Genomic DNA, 19,817 nt, shown 5'->3' on the forward strand with positions numbered 1-19,817 from the left:
AAAATATATATTTATGAATATTTAGTGTCTATATTTAATTTTTGAACCTCACAACAAAAAATAAATCCAATTTTCCAGTCAGATCACAATGATGCACTTATTAGCCAAACTAATTTTGTGTTAATAAGTAAAATTACAAGGATATTTTTTTTTTTCAAAAATAATTTCTATTACATATAAAAAATAATCTTATATATACAAAAATAAATGAAATAATTTCTTGTATCACTCAGTCTTTTTTACACATAGAAAATATCTTTCTTCTGGTAATAATTATATGTACTGACAAATAAAGAGTATGTATTTACAATACTTGAATTTAAGCACAATGACAATATTAAGCTGTCTTGGCAAGAGTATCGCCTTCCATTTATGCTGACTCGTCTTGGGAGTTGACAAGAGTTTCGTCTTTCTTTCTTCTCGAACACGGGATGAGATCGTTGTATGTTGCCATACCGATAAGAAGGAGGATGAACCCAACGATCTAAAAGTGAAACGAATACAATTTTAAACAAGATGAAAAACGGAAAAAGTCTGTATTGTCGTACCTGCAAAGGATGGAATAACTGCCATCTGGTAGACAATGAGAAAGCCCAAATGAAAAGCGTCCTGACAGAATCGAGAATCATTCTTGTCGTAGCGGACATCTCCTTGGTCACACTTATTCCAGCAAAATTAAAGAATGCAATACTTATTATCGTACCTGCAATTTCACTTTTATTAACTATATGTTTTATTTCATTTTATATGTTTGTAACAATAATTAAATTTATCCGCTTGACCAATTAATACATTACAATTAATTAAGGTTTTTAGTTGAGATAAAAAAGTCAATGGCACGAGTGGGACCTACGATCTTCGGCTAGATACGCCGCTGCTCTACCACTTGAGCTATCGTGACCTCAATCCCCTCAGACACTAACTTCCCATCTCAACCCCACCTTTTGAATTTTCCCTCCTTTTTGCCATTTTTCAAATGTCGTGTAATCGGATTNAGTGGATCGAGGTCACGACAGCTCAAGTGGTAGAGCAGTGGCGTACCTAGCCGAAGATCGTGGGTTCGAATCCCGCTCGTGCCATTGACTTTTTTATCTCAACTAAAAACCTTAATTAATTGTAATAAATGTTTTATCATAAGTAGTAAACAGAATATCCATATGTATTTTAGTCAAGTCTATTCAACAAAAGCAATAATTTAAATTGATTTATAATTTTTATGTAAAGTGTGGTAGATGAAAAGTTAGTGTCACGAGCGGGACTTGAACCCACGACCTTCGACCCAATATACCGCTGCTTTAACCACTTGAGCTATCATGACTTCCATCCTGTGGGTCCCCCAACTCATTATCTCAACCTACAACTTTTTTTCAAATTTCCCCTCTTTTAGCCATATATTCAAATATCCTAGGATTCGATTCCCGGCAACTTATGAAATGGCTACGAGGACCTGTAGCAAAGTGCAATTACATCATTAACTAGTATATTAATCCATATGTATTTTAGTCAGTCTTATTTGACCAAAGTAATTATTTAAATTAATTTACATTTTTATGTAATGTGTGGCTGAGATAAAAGATTAGTGTCACAAGCAAGTCTCGAACCCTAGCTATTGAGCTACTCTTGACTAACAAATCAAATTAAATAGAATGTCAATTATCATAAAAATAATTCTTAAAATAAAAATAATACAATCTTAAATATGAGGGGCATTAGTGCTCGCAATGGTTTATACGTAGACACAGTGGTCATCACTGTAAGGTAAAGGTCCTGGGTTCAAATCTAACATACCTACAAATGTTTTTCCCCAAAAAACATCGGCACCCCGGGGGTTCATTAACCTCTAGTTGAAATACCCTTGTGAAAAAAAAAAATTAAAAATACAAAAGTCTTCAAAAAGTTTTTAATCAGCATAGCATGTTATATCTTATCCAGCTAGCATTTGTTTAAAAAAAAAAAAAAAAAAAAAAAAGTGTTATCTTCTAAATAATAAACAACTTTCTTTTTATTTTTTTAATATCTTACCTTTTGTTTTTCATTTTAGAAATTTGAAACCATTTTTTTTCTTATACATTTGTAGTAAACATGGTAAAGCTTTGCAAAAATCGAACTTATTTCTTTTTTTTTTTTTCAAAATTTACAATACCTCACTGTTGAACCAGCATAGATTGTTTACTGTGTCCATTTACACTCGAGGGTTTTGATGTTGCTCAAACATATTTCAGCTTTGCGCCATGTTCAGTGAGGAACGACCCAGTAAATGACCCAATGTCAGTTCGACATGTGTTAACCGACTCGCAGGACAATTTTATTGATTGTGATTATTCGGAAATCATGAGATGCGGTCTGGTGTGACCTAGGTTTCATAAAAACATTTTCTTTATCGTGCCAACATTTCGATCTTTATCGAGATCATCTTCAGGGCCTAGGATTTACAAAAATTGTTCAAATTTAACAAATACATATAGGATGTGGAAAAAAGTGAATTTATACAATGCAAAAAAAATTGCATTTCACGATTTCCGAATAATCATAGACTAACGGTCACTAACCACTACACATTTATTGCTTGTCGTTATTCTTACCTATTAAGGAGACAATCAGCAACTTTTCATTCCAGCACTGAACCATCGCATCAATAAAATCCTCAAGTGATCCGTTTGAGTTGTTTTGGAAAGGCTTTGGCACTTTTATATAGTAAAATGGGACTTGTAAAATTCCCAAAACAAGAAATCCCCAAATACCTACCAAAAAACAAACATTTAAACATACTCATTGTTAAAAAAAAATTAAATTATCTTTTTACCTTCCCAGCCGACTGCTTGCAAAGGAGGTATGTCTCTTGTGGAGACAAATTTTTCCTCATACACCATCTGACTCGCAGTGATGACTTGCGCTACGACTATAATTAGATCACCTGAAATTAAATAACAGCATTTAAAATTTATTCTTTACTCTTGCAATGAGCAATTTGCCCCATACCGATTATCATGTTAGTCGTGCTTTCCTTAGAGGAACCTGAGGAGAGAAGAAAATCGGAAACGCCGACAACGCAAAGACCGATTATAACTAAAATGATTCCTATCCATTTCTTGAGGCCCACTGTTCTATGAAGAAAGAACTTTGATAAAAGTGCAACGAATACAATCACAGAACCTGGAATGAAAAATTAAAATGTTACATCTGCTTTTTTAATTATGAATAGCCAAAAACATCCAATGAAAAGCATTTCTTTCAAACTTTTCTTCACAAAAATGTGTTACAATTATTTTATGTCTCTATAAACAAATAGTAATAGTAATAGTAATAAAACAATAATAAAATTTTATAAATATACTGAAAAATTAATGGCACAAGTGGCAAATATTAGAAACAATGATAAATTAATGTAATTGTTCAGAGGGAAATTATGAGTAAACTTGTAATTATTTTAATTATTAGTTCAATCAGTAATTCTTTCCTTTTCTCTTGAAATTTATCTATGTGCTATGAGTAAAATTTATCTGGATCTGGCATAAGCAAATAAATTCAAAAATTAACATATCTTTGAAAATTTCTTTATTAAGGAAAAAAGAAAGATTGGCACTGCAAGCTGTTAGAAATTGTTTACTCTGTTTGTTTACTATATTTGAAAATAAAGAGCGACTCATCATTACACAAAATCATTTAATTTACATATAATGAACTTAAAAATTATTAAATTGTAATTTTTTTTATATTTATAATCTTCAGTTTTTGTCAAAGGCGAAGTGCCACTCAATGCATTTTTACCATCAATAATATTTTATCAGTATATTCATAAAAATTAGTATTGTACTCGAATTTTAGAAAATTGATCGATATCAGTAATCAGTATTATTATTTGATAACTTCTGATTCTTGCCTCTTAACATTTGGAACGAGCTGGGACTGGTGAGATTGAGACCGATGTACATCATCGACGTCCCGATCATGTCACACATCGAGGCGGGAAAAAAGAGGAAAGGGTTGAACTCCTGGTTTCCTTTTACAAGCTCGTTTTCATCAACGGTCTAAATTTCATGGAAAAAAATACTTATTAACAAAATTGTGACTTACAATTCAACAATGAATGAATGTGATTAATTATGTACACAAAATAACTAAGATTTTAAAAAACGTGTGACAAGGACTGTTACAAGATAACTTTTTTTATAATATTTCTACTTCAAAAAGACCTGTTCAATTTCAAAAGAATCGTGTTTATCAAATTTACACTTTTTTATATTTTATCAAAATTACTCTCATCACAATATTTATTTTTTAAATTCAAATGGTGGTTTTTTTTTTTTGTAAATACTTGCAATTGTTAAATTAATTTTTATTTTTTTTCTTATTTACTAGATATTTAAAAAATAAGATATAGCTAAATAAAAAATTAAACTGAATAAAACAATTTTACCAAAAATGTTGCTATGGAAACAATAAAGCATTATTACAATTAAACAACCCTGATTTATCAAAAAATCGGAACTGGGGACCCAGATATTCGCTGCTTAAGCATGATTCTCATATAAGGTGTATTCCTATGCATGGCGCCAAGGAAAAATTTAATACAAAGTATTTCCTCCTCTTCCTCCTCTAGTATAAATCACTGCTTGCATTTGACATGGCATTGATTTTATGATGTGTTGAATGTAGTGCTGTGGAATATTTTCATACTCCAAAAGTGCCATTCTTAATTTCTGCAGATTCTCTGGCATCACTGGAAGATTTTACCCCCTTTGGTAATTCACCTCAAAGGTGTTCGATAGGGTTTAAGTCGGGACTACATGCTGGCCACTCCAAACATTGAATTGGAACCCGTTCCAAGTAGTCACCAGCGATCCTAGCTACTTGCCTTCCATAGTCATGCATAAAAATCAAACCGTCACCAATTAGTGGCACATAAGGAACAAATTTTCTGATAACACATATTCAGTGTACCACGCAGCTGTGAGGGAACTCTTGATGAAGATAAAGTTTTTTTGACCATTCAAAGAAATGCCTGCCCAAACCATAAAACCACTTCACTCCGGAGTGAAACTAGTGGCAGGTCTTCTCACATGTAATCCAGCTTCTGAAAGTATTCGCCTTACAGTGCGTAACCTGACATTAACTTTCTAACTTATTGAAGCAGTTGCTTGATCTCAACAGCGGAAGAATGTCAATTACAGAGTACATTCGAAACAATAAAACGATAGGTGATGTGACACGATAGAGACCTGATCCTTGCCTTCTTGGCCTGCAGTATCTTGGTATCAAAGGAAGACCTTTCAGACCGTTGTTCTCAGAATGTGTGGTGATTAGTTACCATTTGTCGATGATTATTCAGAAATCGTGAAATGCGGTCTGGTGAGTTGTAGGTTTCAGAAAAATATTTTCTTTATCGTGCCGTTTCGATCTTTATTGGAACGATTTTTTTTTTTCCGAAACTTTGACATGAAAAAGAAAATGTTTTTTTGCAACCTACATCTCACCAGACTGCATCTCACGATTTCTGAATAATTGTTCTCGGAATGTTAACCACCCTGGCCACATACACTTGACTTCTTCCATCTTCCAATAATATTATTATTCTAGCCGAATTCTGTATCACTTAAAACCATCACTCAAACAAATTTGAAACTTAAAAGTGGTACTACCTACAAATATCAAACCACTTGAACGTAAGAAAGAAGCTTTATAGAAAAACGAACAAAGAAGAGATTGACTAATTCAAGATTTATTTACAAAATCCACTTGTAAACACAAGTTGTTGATTTTATCTGGGTTTTATTTACTTCTAAACCTTTAAAATTGACCAAATATTGTTGTAAGATAATGAATGGAGGATTTTCTAATGGATAATTAAAAATATTAAGAGTGGCCACTTTTTTGCTCCCAGTGTATTTATAAAAGTAATGATGGTAGATAAATTTATTTTTACAAAAACAATTTACATTTCATAAATGAGAAAAATATAACAATGAATGCGCTCCGGGTCGCTATAACATCCTTTGGCAGGTCAGTAGATTTGAACTGTGTGATTTTTAAAAACAAAAATATCAGCGATTGTGGAGAAAATTTATACAAACAAAAACCCACAAACAGAAAACCCCACTAAACAAAAAAACACTATGTAAACAAAATTTTAATTAAATTATGCACCAATCTTGCCGCTTTTTATCAGAATGTGAGTTATCTCAAAGAAATTAAACCAGGTGAAATGTGATCTATTTTATCAGGATTGATAACTCAATCACGACTGACAAAATGAGAAAAATATGATTTCTCTCATATTTAACATTTTATTCTTGAGGTCTGTGGGGTAACGGATCTGTCTGGTCATTCTGGACTGTACTTGCGGTTTTAGTACGTCAGGATTTTGACATATTCAGTGGTAAAACTGTGTTTGTGCAAACAGGTCGTAAAGATAATAATGCTTACAGACCAACCACTGATGACAGTGACGTTTATCTGACCAACCAAAACAGTAAGAATAGGCAGACCAAATTATATAACAAATGATAGCTTGCAACATCGACAAGTTCCTAATTTGAATAATTAATATTTTGCAGAATGTATAGTCAATAAATAGCTTTCGACAAAAAATCAGTCATTCAGATAGATCTGTTTTTAAGTCAACTTTCTATCACTTGAAATATTAGTGAATTACCTAATCAAAGAATGGACTGTTAAACTTCAGCCTTTTGTTCTCCATGAAATCATATAATAAATATGTTTTTCGACTTTTATTTTTTGGAATCTACGACAAAGTAGTGAGGAGATGGATAATAAATTAAATCCTTACCCCTCTTTTACGATGGTATGAGTAGACTGATTTGAAGACGAGGAAACAGAGCATCTCTCCGAAGAACATGCAGCAGGCTTGGACAAAGGGATGGTCGAAATCCCTCGTCTTCCCGTCGGACCCAGCAGCTTTCAAATGGTCGGCCCATCTGCAGACGAAGAAAAAAACTGTTTAGCACGTTAATTATAACATGGATATTGCTGAGAATCACTTTGTGGTCAGGGTGTTGATCGACCCGGTGAAAACCATGAGGACGGCGAGGCCGATTTGGTACTTGGTCCAAGCCATTTCGCTCCTGACAAGTCCGACGACGACTGTAAGATGACTGTGCAGAACAGCAACAAAGGAGTATGTCAGACGTCTTAGTCAGAACTCAGAAGTCATAATTGGTCTTATCATTGATTACTTCACCATCCCCCACCAGAACCAGCCATCTCCATTCACAACAGAACGCACTGGCGCCCCAATTCAAACTGAAGTCGAGTTGAATTGAGGCAGTTGTTGGGCACATCAACAAAATGGATAGGCACGGAGCCTGACAGAACCATCAACACATCCACTTTTCCTCTAATGACATTTCTTTTGTTAGAAGACGTCAAAGTTACTGTTGGCCAACTAGAAGAAGTGGTGAGGAAAACTACAGTCAGAAGTAGAATGAGTCCTAACTAGTACCTGCATGAATACCTGACCATCACAAGAGTCCCTCAGAAAAGTGAAAATGTTCACCTCTTCTCCTAGAGAGAAGCAAAATCAGTTGCATATCCCATGCCGCCAAACTACTAAACTTTACAGGTTACGTTCAAAAAGATACCATAAGTTTTAGTTGTAATTTCCCAAAGAAATGCCAAATTTTGGTACCTTACTCTCATGCAAAAGTTATTATGTACATATTAAAAACTGTCAATTTGACTGGCACGCACCGAGCCATCAATACATCCGATTTTCCTCTAATGACATTCCTTAGAAGACGGTAAGGATACTGTTGACCAAATAAGAGAAGTGGTGAGGAGAACTACAGTCGAAAGTAGAATGAGTTCTAAGTAGTACCTGCATGAAGACCTATTACAAGAGCCCCTCTGGAGTTGCTCACATCGTCACCTAGATAAAAGCAAAATCAGCTGCATTTAAGCCAATCCCATCTTGCCAAACTACTAAACCTTACAGAGTACCGCTCGTGACACTTTTTCATTTCAACCAATGTCTTACATAAAAAGATTAATTGATCATACAGAGCACGTTCAAAAGGATACCATAAGTTTTAGTTGTAATTCCCCAAAGAAATGCCAAATTTTGGTACCTTACTCTCATGCAAAAGTTATTATGTGCATATTAAAACCTGTCAATTTGACTGGCATGCACCAAGCCATCAATACATCCGATTTTCCTCTAATGACATTCCTTAGAAGGCGTTAGGGATACTGTTGACCAAATAAGAGAAGTGGTGAGGAAAACTCCGCAGCCAGAAGTAGTACCAGTCCTAAGAAGTACCTATATGAAGACCTATCACAAGGACATGTTCACATCTTCACCTAGAGAGAAGCAAAATCAGTTGCATATAAGCTAATCCGATTTTGCAAAACTACTAAAACTTACAGAGTACTTTTTATGTAAGGTCTTGGTTGAAATGACAAAGTTAGTGTCACGAGCGGGATTCGAACACACGACCTTCGGCTAAATACGCTGCTGCTCTAACCACTTGAGCTGTCGTGACTTCGACCCACTCGGACACCAACTCCCCATCTACTACAACCTTTTGAATTTTCCCTCCTTTTTACCATTTTTCAAATGTCATGTAATCTATTCGATTCTCGGCGACAAATGAAATGTCACGGAGAGGTGTTAGTGAAATTATACTTCATTTTACTAAATTTGACATTTCGTTGAGAAATATCCCTAAAACTCATGGTATCCTTTTGAACGTACTCTGTAAGTCCATTATGTTTAGTGGTCAAATTGACCAAATTACTTCTTTAAATTAATTACACTTTTTTATGTAAGGTCTTGGTTGAAATGAAAAAGTTAGTGTCACGAGCGGGATTCGAACCCACGACCTTCGGCTAAATACGCGGCTGCTCTAACCACTTGAACTATTGTGACTTCGATCAACTCGGACACCAACTCACCATCCCGCTCGTGACACTAACTTTTTCATTTCAACCAAGACCTTACATAAAAAAGTGTAATTAATTGAAAGAAGTAATTTGGTCAATCTGACCACTAAACATAATGGACTTACAGAGTACGTTCAAAAGGATACCATGAGTTTTAGGGATATTTCTCAACGAAATGTCAAATTTTGGTACCTTACTCCCATACAAACATGCTATTGTGTGCACATTAAAACCTGTCAATTTGATTAGCACACATTCGCTTTTGCACTATTGGCATTTATAGAAAGACGTCACAGATCTGTTGACCAAATAGAAGTCGTGAGGAAAACTCTGCAATCAGAAGAAGAAAGGGCCCTAAGTAGTACCTGCATGAATACCTGACTATCACAAGAGCCCCTCTGGACATCTTCACATCTTCACCTGAGACCACAAGAGAGAAGCAAAATCAGTTGCATCCAATCCCATATCGCCAAACTACTAATACTTACATAGTTCGTTCAAAGGGTACCATAAGTTTGGTTATAATTTCGCAAAAAGATGCCAAATTTTGGTACTTACTCCTATGCAAACATGTAATGTGCATATTAAAACCTGTCAATTTGATTGGCATGCACTGAGCCTGCTGTAGCCATCAATACATTCGCTTTTGCACTAATAGCCTTCATCAAAGATACTGTTGACCAAAGTGATACTCAAGAAAGGTCTTTTTGAGAATCACGTGAACTCTATAGAGATGTAACCTCTAAAAATCTTCATCTAAGAAGAAGTGAGATCAGCTGCACCTAAACGCATGGTAGGACAAGTGCACTTTGAAAGAATGCCATCTAATCAGCATGCCTCTTGATGCCATCACTCCTAGGTACAACATCGAGAGAAAAAAATTGTACCTTACTCCTATGCATATATGTTATTATGGGTACAATGAAATCTGTCAATTTGATTTGCATGCACCGTGTCTGCAGTAGCCATCAACATATCTGCTTTTATACGAATGACGTTTGCCTGAAGACGTATAAGATACTGTTACCGGTGTATCCATGTCTTGAATAAAGGTATTCTTGGCTTGACAAAAAGGAAAAAAATTACAAGTTCCGGAAGGAGTGTTAGAGATTTATCTATCTATCGAGAGGACTCTTTTGTACCGTACTTCCATATTGCTAACCACCAGGTGTCTCGCCCACTTCATACCTCGGTGACGAAGCGTCGATTGACGCGGCGTCGTATAGACCATAGTACGAAGAAGGGTTGCAGACGAGAATAGAAGAAGCAGAAATCGGGTCGTGAACTGAACCCATTCCATTCTCTCTAATAACTTACTTTTCCTCTCAAGACGCCACACACTCATCCCAGAGTGCTCGATATTCCTCGAGGCATGGTTGAACCCACTCCATTCTCGCTAATAACTTACTTTTCCTCCGTCACACACTCAACCCAGAGTGCTCGATATTCCTCGGGGCGTGGTTGAACCCACTCCATTCTCCCTAATAACTTACTTTTCCTCTCAAGACGTCACACACTCATCCCAGAGTGCTCGATATTCCTCGAGGCGTGGTTGAACCCATTCCATTCTCTCTAATAACTTACTTTTCCTCTCAAGACGTCACACACTCAACCCAGAGTGCTCGATATTCCTCGGGGCGTGGTTGAACCCACTCCATTCTCGCTAATAACTTACTTTTCCTCTCAAGACGCCACACACTTACCCCTGAGTTCTCGATATTCCTTGGGGCGGGGTTATAAACACAGCGCCTTCATTTCACGCGAATAAATGACCACGCTAATAAATTCCAATAAATTGTTATAAACAATTCGCTAATTGATTGTTGAACTGGTTTTATTTCTTCTTAATAGCTCGAATGAACATATCGGAAGAGTTAACTCATTCAATTGTTTATTTGAGTAAGAAACTGTTCTGTTGTTTTTCACCCTTTTCAAATTATCAAATACAACCCTATATTATTTAATAATTCCACGTTCGCCTCGAGGGTCCTCGATATTATCGGACTCTCGCTTTTGAATGCCTCGCAGGGGATTTCCACTTTCAACACGATATCAATTAATCTTTTTTAAAAAACTAATTAATACGTTCCTGGTAATTTTGATTTTTTACGATATGCGATAAGTTTCATTTTCAAAATCAATTCAAAATCAACTATGATTTTCGGACTGGATGATTGAAGACATATTTTTCAAATTTACACAACTGTCCTGGTTGATATTCACGTTAGTATTTTTAAATACGCGCGAAAAATTCGTCCAATAAACTTAAAAATCTCTTTGAAAAATGATGATCGATAAATTTTATGTAACATTTTTTTCTTCACCTAAATCAATTGTTAGACGCGCAGTTGCAGAAAACGCAAATAAGTGGTGCGACGAAGCGTTTTTAAAGAATGATTCATTCATTCGTTCATTCAGCACCAGAACACTTTTTCCTTGACTCATAAAATGCTTACATACCTATATACTATATTCTTTCCATTTTACTTCTCACAACCTGAAAATTGCAATATTACAAATTCGCCCAACACTAAAACAATCAAAATTGCAGATCGGAGATTTAGGTCAAAAGAAAATTTGATAATCTACGAGACGGTGAAAACATATTGAAATTATTGATATCCACTTTACAAGGTCCATCTACTCTGTCTGGTGTACGTTTTACTTAAACGTGTTTCTGCTTCACGCCATCCTCGGTTAGGAACAGGATATCGAGCAGTTCAACAAAAGAAAAATGTTATACACCGAATTATACTGACCTGAAGATCTATATTTGTTAAAAATTTAAAATGGAATCCCCCATGGAATAATTTCCGTCACAGGAAAGCGTTTCCACTCCGAATAATTAAACTTAAGAACCAAAACTGTACCAATAAGGAAATGGTGAGGGGCGTCGGTGGCCGCAACGGTTTAGGCGTTGACACGGCGCTCATCATCGTAAGGTAAAGGTCCCGAGTTCGAATCCAGCGGCCCTGCATTCGAACCCGACATGGAGGCTCTTTTCAAAAACACCGGCACCCCGAGGGTTGATATAACCTTTGCTGTTGCGAACCCTATAAAAAAATAATAAATAAATAATAATAATAAGAAGAAGAAGAAGAAAATGGTTATAGACGTTACATTGTTTACAGTTTACATCTCTTTAGAAGCAGTGACGACAGGTCTAAAGATTCTTTTTTTTAAATTGACCCTCGAGGTGCCCATGTTTAAAAAAAACATATTTTGGTAAGTCCGGTTTGAATACAAGGCCGCTGTATTCGAACCCGGGAACTTTATCTTTTACCTAGCGTTGTCATCTTCAGTGTTGTGTTTCGAAATCGAATTCGAATCGTATGGTATGTTATGGTGAAAAAGGATACTAGAAAGCGGGATTTGCACTCCCCAAGCACTGCAGCCTTCTGGCTTCCTAGTTCCTAAGTTCAGTGCAATAGACTCAATCCTTCTTCTTAGAAGTATCAGGTCGTTGACTGTCGCTGCTGCAATTTGATTCCATAAGTTTTTCCGTACTTTAGGTTAAATCTCCTTTGAGCTGTTGCTTCGCTTCGAAGATGATATGAGTGGCTGTTTCCTCCTCCTCATTACATAATCTGCAAATGGGATCTTCGTTGTATATGCCCATGTTGTGTAGATGTTTTCTCAGAAGCCAGTGACCGGTTAGTAGTCCTACCACTCCTCTGAGTTTGACCGCTAGAGTTTATCCACTTCTCCTTTTGTTTTGTTTGGATCCATTCTGCGATGGAGGATTCTATATTTGTTTTCATTATCCCAAGAATAGGTTCGGGGCGTATGTATGATCTTGCAGATCCTCCTCTGGCCAGTCTGTCTGCTTTCCCGTTACCCAAAATTCCCCTGTGCCCTGGCACCCAAGATATCATCAGGTTGTTGTTTCCCCAGGTTTTGGAGATTTTGAATGCACTCACTTACTAATTTTGATGTGATTCTTTTACATGCTAATGCTTTAATGGCTGCTTGGCTATCTGATCTTATGAGGATTTTTTTGTCAGTGTGAACACATGATTAAATGATCTACACTGTTCACTTTACTGGGTCCGTCTGATCTCACTTGTTCTATCATTCACGTATCGTCCTCAGTGTGGAATCCATAAAATCAATGTTCTTTGAAAAAATCGTATATTTTTCCAAATATATAGGCAGTTATCCCACTGCTGGAGCTACGCAGTGTCAAAAATCAAAGAATTTCTTAGCAAAAAGACTCAAGAGAAAAAGTGATAAAAGCTTTCAATTGAATTAAAAAAAAAAAAATCCAAAATACAAAACATTAATTCTCTACAATGTACAATGCTTTTATAAAGAGCGCACTCCATTTTTCAATTTAAAAGATATTAACAATTTGGGATCGTTAAAATGTAAATTCTAAGATTGATTTCAAAATATCCTCTTGGGTTTCTGAATGTTGAACCTGTAGTTCGGTTGAAAACTTTAATTCCTAAAATAGTAACTTGTCCAATTTAAAATTTGGAATATTCCTATAAACGACTTACGATTAATACAGATAAATGTTGTTCGATCACTCGAGATCTCTACCCAATCTATCACTTCGTTTATCAAAGAGGAATTTAAAAAAAATAATATAAAAAACCTAATAAGGCTTATGACGAAATTTAAACCTCGCCCATGTAAAATGTGTACAATGTTCATTTGGTTACGTTCTGTTATATATAAAGTACTGCTTGTTTTTGAGAGAGTGAGAGTGAATGAGTGTATGTGAGAGAGAGAGTGTGAGTGAGAGGGAAGAGAGGGGGAGGGGGAGAGAGACTATGTACGTCAAAGTGGATCTCGTTTCTTTTCACATTTTTTATCATTTTGTTAATATTTTAAAAGAAAATCAACAGATATGCGAAACCAAAAGAGAACAAGGATGAAAGTCAATGTTCCACAAAATACAGCCCAAGGGTGTCTACTGAGTCCTCTTTTACTTTCATTGTTCTTAGGTGATATTGATATTTTGATGCGGTATTTAGATGAGAGTGTCATGTCTGCCGATAAGCCCCTTTTTAATATTTTTTTCGCAAATTTTCGAATCTTCTGACAATGATTTCTAGATCAACTCTGACAAATTAAAATGCAGAAAATCCCAAAATGATCAAAATATTGGCCAATTTGTGCTCAGTACAATCTGGTACAATTCGAAGGAACGTTATATTTTATTATAATGTGTTCTTGGTTAGGGAATTTCATATTTCGTGTTGCCCTTATCTAACTCAGCAATAAAAACTGCATCCAAATTGAGATTTACTCTAAGGCCAAAGTTTTACCTTTTCAAGTTGGCACATATTGAAAAATAAACATTGTGGTGTTATTGAATCCCCAACCATGGGCTCCATGGTCAAAAATCTGAAGATTTTGTACAATTCACGATGCAATAAAACGGATAATTTTAAGCTTTAGTTTTATACATTAAGTGTAGCTTTTGAAATATAAACTTCTACAATATTAACAAAAGTAACAACAATGATCCAATGGCCAGCACTATACCCGGAGGACACTTGGAACGAGATGGATAAAGAAACAAGGAGGTCTCGAGACATAGTCGTTCTAGTCAACGTGGCGGGTTTCTGAGATGAGAAAGAATAGGATGGATCGAGAGTTCAGCGTAGAACTTTTGGAAGCGGGATTAAATCAAATCGTTTATAAAAGGAAGGTTGAGGTGTTGTGATTACTGAAAGTTTGTGTCGTAGTAAGGAACTTTAACAATATTTGCCTGAGGGTTTAGATTTAAAGGATTAGATGCATAAATATTGGGTGGCTTGGTGGGACCATACCGTTTCTTTCCGCATGTCCAAGGAGGTCGGAGTTGTGACATGTAAGTCAAAATAGAATCGCTACTGAAAATCCTCGTAGATGTCCAAACTTTCTGTTATGTTGTCTTTTGAATCCAAGGACAAGGACTTGTGCCACGTGAAACGAAGGCTTGTGACAAAAAGCCGGGGGGGGGGGTTCCTCAGCAGTACTAAGACCTGAACCATCCTGTAAAATTTCAAGCTACCATAGCAATTCCAGAATGGATCAGGTTAAAAACTTAGGGGTGGAGCAATCCCGCAGAGAAGACGTCGTCAAGAAAGTTGCCGATCCACGCTGTTTTGGTTCTTTTCCTACATATGGCATTAATTAGTTATCGTTGAAACTTTTCAGCTATTTTTTTTTAAGTCCTCAATGCTTGATCATAGATACTGTGCGCTAAATAACCTCATGATTATAATGATTCGTGACTCATTACCCATTCATTGGTGAAGAATTTGAGGCCATATGAGCATTGTAACCGGGGATCTAATTACTAAAAACTTACCAGCCGGCAAACATTTTTCTTTGAGTAAAATACTTAACCGTTGGTTTTCGTTTGTTAAAAAGCAATAGAGATCAGGCCATTGGAAGAAACATCTGCCCTGTGTCTTGGATCTTAAAAAGGTCTGAAGATACTCTGAACCCAGAAAATAGAGGCGCGTTAAGCATAAATTTATGGAATTTATGGGCAATAGTAGCTTTATTACCTAGTACAAACTCGTGCACAATGGTTTTATGTCCATTTATCCAGTTTATATGGCACTAGCACACAAAACCTACCAGGAATGTTGAAGTGGTTGTAGACAGTGAGGTTGGTGACGTAGTTTGAGAAGTTTTGATTTCAAGGCTTGGATGTGCTGGATGAATGATGATTTGAAGGGACCACAGTTCCAATCCGTATATCTATTTAGTAGTCGCTATAATGTCTTCTATGGAGTTAGTTGAGTTTTAATAGACAAACCAGATTTCTGCTGTCCACGTACAGTCCAAAGCATCTGACTTGATTGGAAGTCTGTTTTTGTGTGTTTTTGACTTTTGTTGTGGAAGGCAAGGGTTTGTCAATGTAAATGTACACAGCATTTTTTCATTCATTCTCGATCTTCATTTTTTGCGCCAGTCTTTGGTACACCCTTCGTCTTCTTGGGTGCTAGAGGTTGCTTGCATAAGATCCAGATTGAAAGGAAAAATTGCAGTGTGATCCGCGAATTTAGTAATGATGGTGTTGTCGGTTCAGCAGTATAAATGGTATACAGGATGGGACCAAAAACGCTCCCTTGTGGGAGGCCGGCTTGTAATTTTCTGATATCACTCGTTGCCTCACCTCACTCAGTAACAATGTTAGTTAAATAGGACACAAGGATAAGACAATTAGGATTGGTTTATGGACATTGCTTTGGTACCAAACCCTATCGATTTTTTAACATATCCTTAATTAAATACTTTTTGAATTACGATTTTTTCTCAATATTCTGCTAGAAATTTTTACGGTTTCAAAAGTTTTTGACCAAATTTTCCTACTTCTTGTTCGAGAAACTTACTTGAGGGGACTAACTAACTGACGGCTAATCCGCACACAGAAAATAAGGGATTACTGGTTTAGTACAACAGCCAGATTATCTTGTCTTAAATCCCGTAATCCAACAAAAAGATTCTATACTGATTTTTTAACATATCCTTAATTAAATACTTTTTGATCCTTAATTAAATACTTAATTAAATTATGATTTTTTTCTCAATATTCTGCTAGGAAGTTTTACGGTTTCAAACGTTTTTGACCAAATTTGGCTAATTCCTGTTCGAGAAACTTACTTAAGGGCAGTAATTAACTGACGACTAATCCACACACACAAGATAAGGGATTACTGGTTTAGTACAACAGGCGGATTATCTGGTCTTAAATCCCGTAATCCAACAAAAAATTCTATACTGAATCAACGGTGTATGGGAAGTCTCGTGCTTATTAACCTTTAACATTTGATTTTACCAACTTTTTTTTTTCAAATGGACTCTATCTCAGTAAAAATTCTTTAAAAGCTTTAATTAAAAAGTAAGTAGCTAAGTATGGTACAGTTCTATGATCTACCATCTACCAATCTATCTATCTACCATCAATGAGGTAAACGGTAAAATGTTTTATAATTTATCTTATTATTTAATACACTAAATCTTAAGAACACAACTGACTATGAAGCAGCTAACGTAAAATTTATTATACCGTAGGAAAATTTTATGGCTCTTCATTCCTCGAACCCGCGGGAAATAGAAACATTTATAGAAATCTGTCTTCATATTTGTCAACATCAAGTGAAGATAAGTAATCTTTTTCGACTCTCACCCAAATCTCATCAATCCGCACAACAAAACAAACAGATAACACTTTAAAGGGTCAATTTTGTTATCGGCATTAATCATAATTTGTCACGATTTTGTGTGACAAATGGAATGTAACATGGAAAAAGTTCAACCTCAAAAGTAATTGCATTTATGGGTTTTTTTGCCGATATATTTTATGTAGTGGCTTAATATGAAACATGTGTGCACAAAATTGTAAAATAATTATTCAGAAATGGTGAGATGCGGTCTGGTGTGACGTAGGTTTCAAAAAAACATTTTCTTTATCATACCAACGTTTCGATCTTTATTGAGATCATCTTCAGGGCCTGGGATTTACAAACATTGTTTAAATTTAACAAATACATGTAGGATATGGAAAAAAGTGAATTTATACAATGCAAAAAATATTTTTATATTCAATCAAAGTATTTCTACTCACTCTATCTATCTAATATGAAAAGTACATCTATTGGTACTAAAATTCTATTAACCAAGTTTAATCTAATAAAGCTATTTTAATTTAGTTTTTAGACGAAACCGAGAGAAAAGACTAATTTTTATTTCATAATTACAGTGAAAGGATGAAAATGTTCCAGGTACTGCAAAATCGTGTAGCAGTCCGAGTTGAACATGAATATTTCAATGTAACAGCAGCATCTCACGATTCATTAAATTAATACTCTTAATTGGAATGTGTGATGAATGAATGGCATGTCTGCACGTTATCCCCTGGAGAATTGTGTTTAAGCATAATTAACGTTATTAATTTACATCAGTGTTATTCGCCCCCCTGTTGAATTCAGCGAAAAAGGGCACATTCGCGACCATGGATTCGGCGGCATCTGTAGCACTTCCAGTTGTTGCTATGTGCAAGTAATGGAATTTCTAGAATTTTTATTTTGCCTTGTAAAATTGTTAAATAGTATATTTCAGATTTTTTTAAACAAACAATCTTCTTTTTGTAGGAAAAGGGGATTGATTTACACGTTGAGCTACTTAGCTTTTACTAGCTTTTCAATATGTTATTATTAAGATGTTGGGAAAATGCCTTTAGAAGCGATTTGATCAATTGCCTATTCACCTCCAACTTTTATGATAAATTACTTTAGATTGCGGTGGATCTTCCAGGTAACAAGAAAAGTTCGTGGGTTTTATTATGTGTTAATGTTTTAAGGCCGTTAATCAACATTTCTATGTACAAAGGTGTTTACATCACATAATACCAAGAGGGTAATGCTTCAGTTCTTTTTAAAAAAATGTCGAACAATTTTCACTATAAATTATAAAATATTTTCTTTCCCGCGGCTTCGAAATCAATAATATGTGCGTGTTTTATTTTATGATCTTCAGCTCGATACTAGGGCAGCCGAGGCAGGTCATAACATTTGCGCTGCGTTCGGTGATGAAACAATAAATGAGCGCACTGCCCCAAAGTGGTTTAAAAAGTATTCAATAAAACATAATGTTGACCTTTTGTCGGCAGATATTCGGTTTTCGCGTCATTGGGACAGGGTCATTTGATGACAGCCAATGGTATGGCCTCCTGACTTAACCTGTACAGGATTCATTTTTTGTCGCATGCGACAATCCTGCCCAAAAAAACGTCTCTGGTTTGTGCCGTGAAAGTAATGAAAGGCAAATGTTACGCGCTGAAGCTTGTCGTCTGTCAATTTATGAGGGACCTATTTGCTCAGCTCCCACGTTCGCATGTAGTAGTTACAGCAAATGATAGGTGGTGTTTCTTGTCGGCGGGATGGCGGATACATGATTGGAGAATTTGTCAGGGTGCCGGCCAGAGAATGAACAACTCAGCAGTTCATGACGTTTTTTATTATTGGCGACGGTCGGACTAATCCTAGTCCTTCATCAGTCAAAATCAAAAGTATACCTTTTTATGTTTTTATACTTTGATTTCTGAATTTTGATTGGTAACTTGTGCAAGCATCTTTTCATTTTCGCTGTCTCCATTTCCTAAATGTTTTCATGGTGAAGGAATGAAATAAGTCCGAAACGTCGCAAAAACTGCTGAGTTGTTCATTCTTTGGCCGCCACCCTGACAAATTCTCCAATCATGCAAATGGTTTCATCGTTTACCCTGAGCATTCTGACGAGCATGAGACATGTTTTTCACTGGAATGAAGTTCAATAGCTAAATTGAAGTTGGAGTTTGTAACGACCTGACAGTAATCACATTAGAATTTTTTCTTGAGTGTCTTCATAAAGTCTTTGTGATGAAGTTGACTTTTCTGGGTTCACCAAGCTTTCGGCGATTTATAGTCATCCTCAGGACCTTTTTTTTATTAACAGAGTTACAGTAAGATATTGTAATTCATTGTACTGTTATGTCATTGTATTTGTATATGTATTGTTATGTAATTGTAGATATTGTAATTATTATCTATATTATTATATCATATCTTATCTATTGTATCTTACTGTATATATATTACGCAGGGTGGGCGACCAAGACCCGAGGGGTTAAATGCCTGGGTAGACCCGTACCCCATCCCTAAAAGGTCCGGGACTTGGTCGGCTCACGTGTCCTGCATAAACCTCTTGGACCTGTTCACAAACCCCAAGATTTTGGACCATTTTATCTTGGGGAGCGATTTGGCAATGTCCTCTCGTTCGAAAGTTTCAAATCTATTCCTGGCATACCTATCACATTCAGTGAGGTAGTGCCATGCCGTTTCTTCTTTTATTTCACAGAAGCGGCAAAAGGGGTCTGGTAAAATACCCATTATGAAGAGGTGTCTTCTCAAGGGGCAATTGCCCGTCAGGAT

At 35.9% G+C, this 19,817-nt stretch overlaps 2 protein-coding genes across 8 annotated transcripts in view; one reads left to right on the plus strand and one right to left on the minus strand.

The window, feature by feature from the left end:
- LOC106667131 (solute carrier family 35 member F6) lies at positions 1-7,182 on the minus strand. Its single transcript, XM_014394858.2, has 8 exons — positions 6,999-7,182; positions 6,788-6,935; positions 3,881-4,028; positions 2,980-3,153; positions 2,804-2,914; positions 2,583-2,741; positions 549-703; positions 1-484 (listed from the first exon to the last, which is right to left on the minus strand). The coding sequence occupies exons 1-8, from the start codon at positions 7,073-7,075 to the stop codon at positions 371-373; spliced, it is 1,086 nt and encodes a 361-aa protein (XP_014250344.2). The 5' UTR covers positions 7,076-7,182; the 3' UTR covers positions 1-370.
- LOC106667107 (pickpocket protein 28-like) overlaps positions 5,916-19,817 on the plus strand; it is a 26,570-nt gene continuing 12,668 nt past the window's right edge. The window contains exon 1 of one of the 7 annotated variants that reach the window (XM_024225324.1): positions 5,916-6,000. In XM_024225324.1, the coding sequence (XP_024081092.1) occupies positions 5,963-6,000 (38 nt within the window). In that variant the 5' untranslated portion in view covers positions 5,916-5,962. Of the gene's footprint in view, positions 6,001-14,671; positions 14,723-16,700; positions 16,824-17,141; positions 17,173-17,259; positions 17,292-17,813; positions 17,908-19,817 lie in introns of those variants that run through there. The other 6 variants (XM_024225327.1, XM_014394813.2, XM_024225326.1 and 3 more) reach the window with 6 other exon arrangements.

Source organism: Cimex lectularius, unplaced genomic scaffold (assembly GCF_000648675.2).
Source record: "Cimex lectularius strain Harlan isolate CLEC.00 unplaced genomic scaffold, Clec_2.1 scaffold97, whole genome shotgun sequence".
Lineage (NCBI taxonomy): Eukaryota > Metazoa > Arthropoda > Insecta > Hemiptera > Cimicidae > Cimex > Cimex lectularius.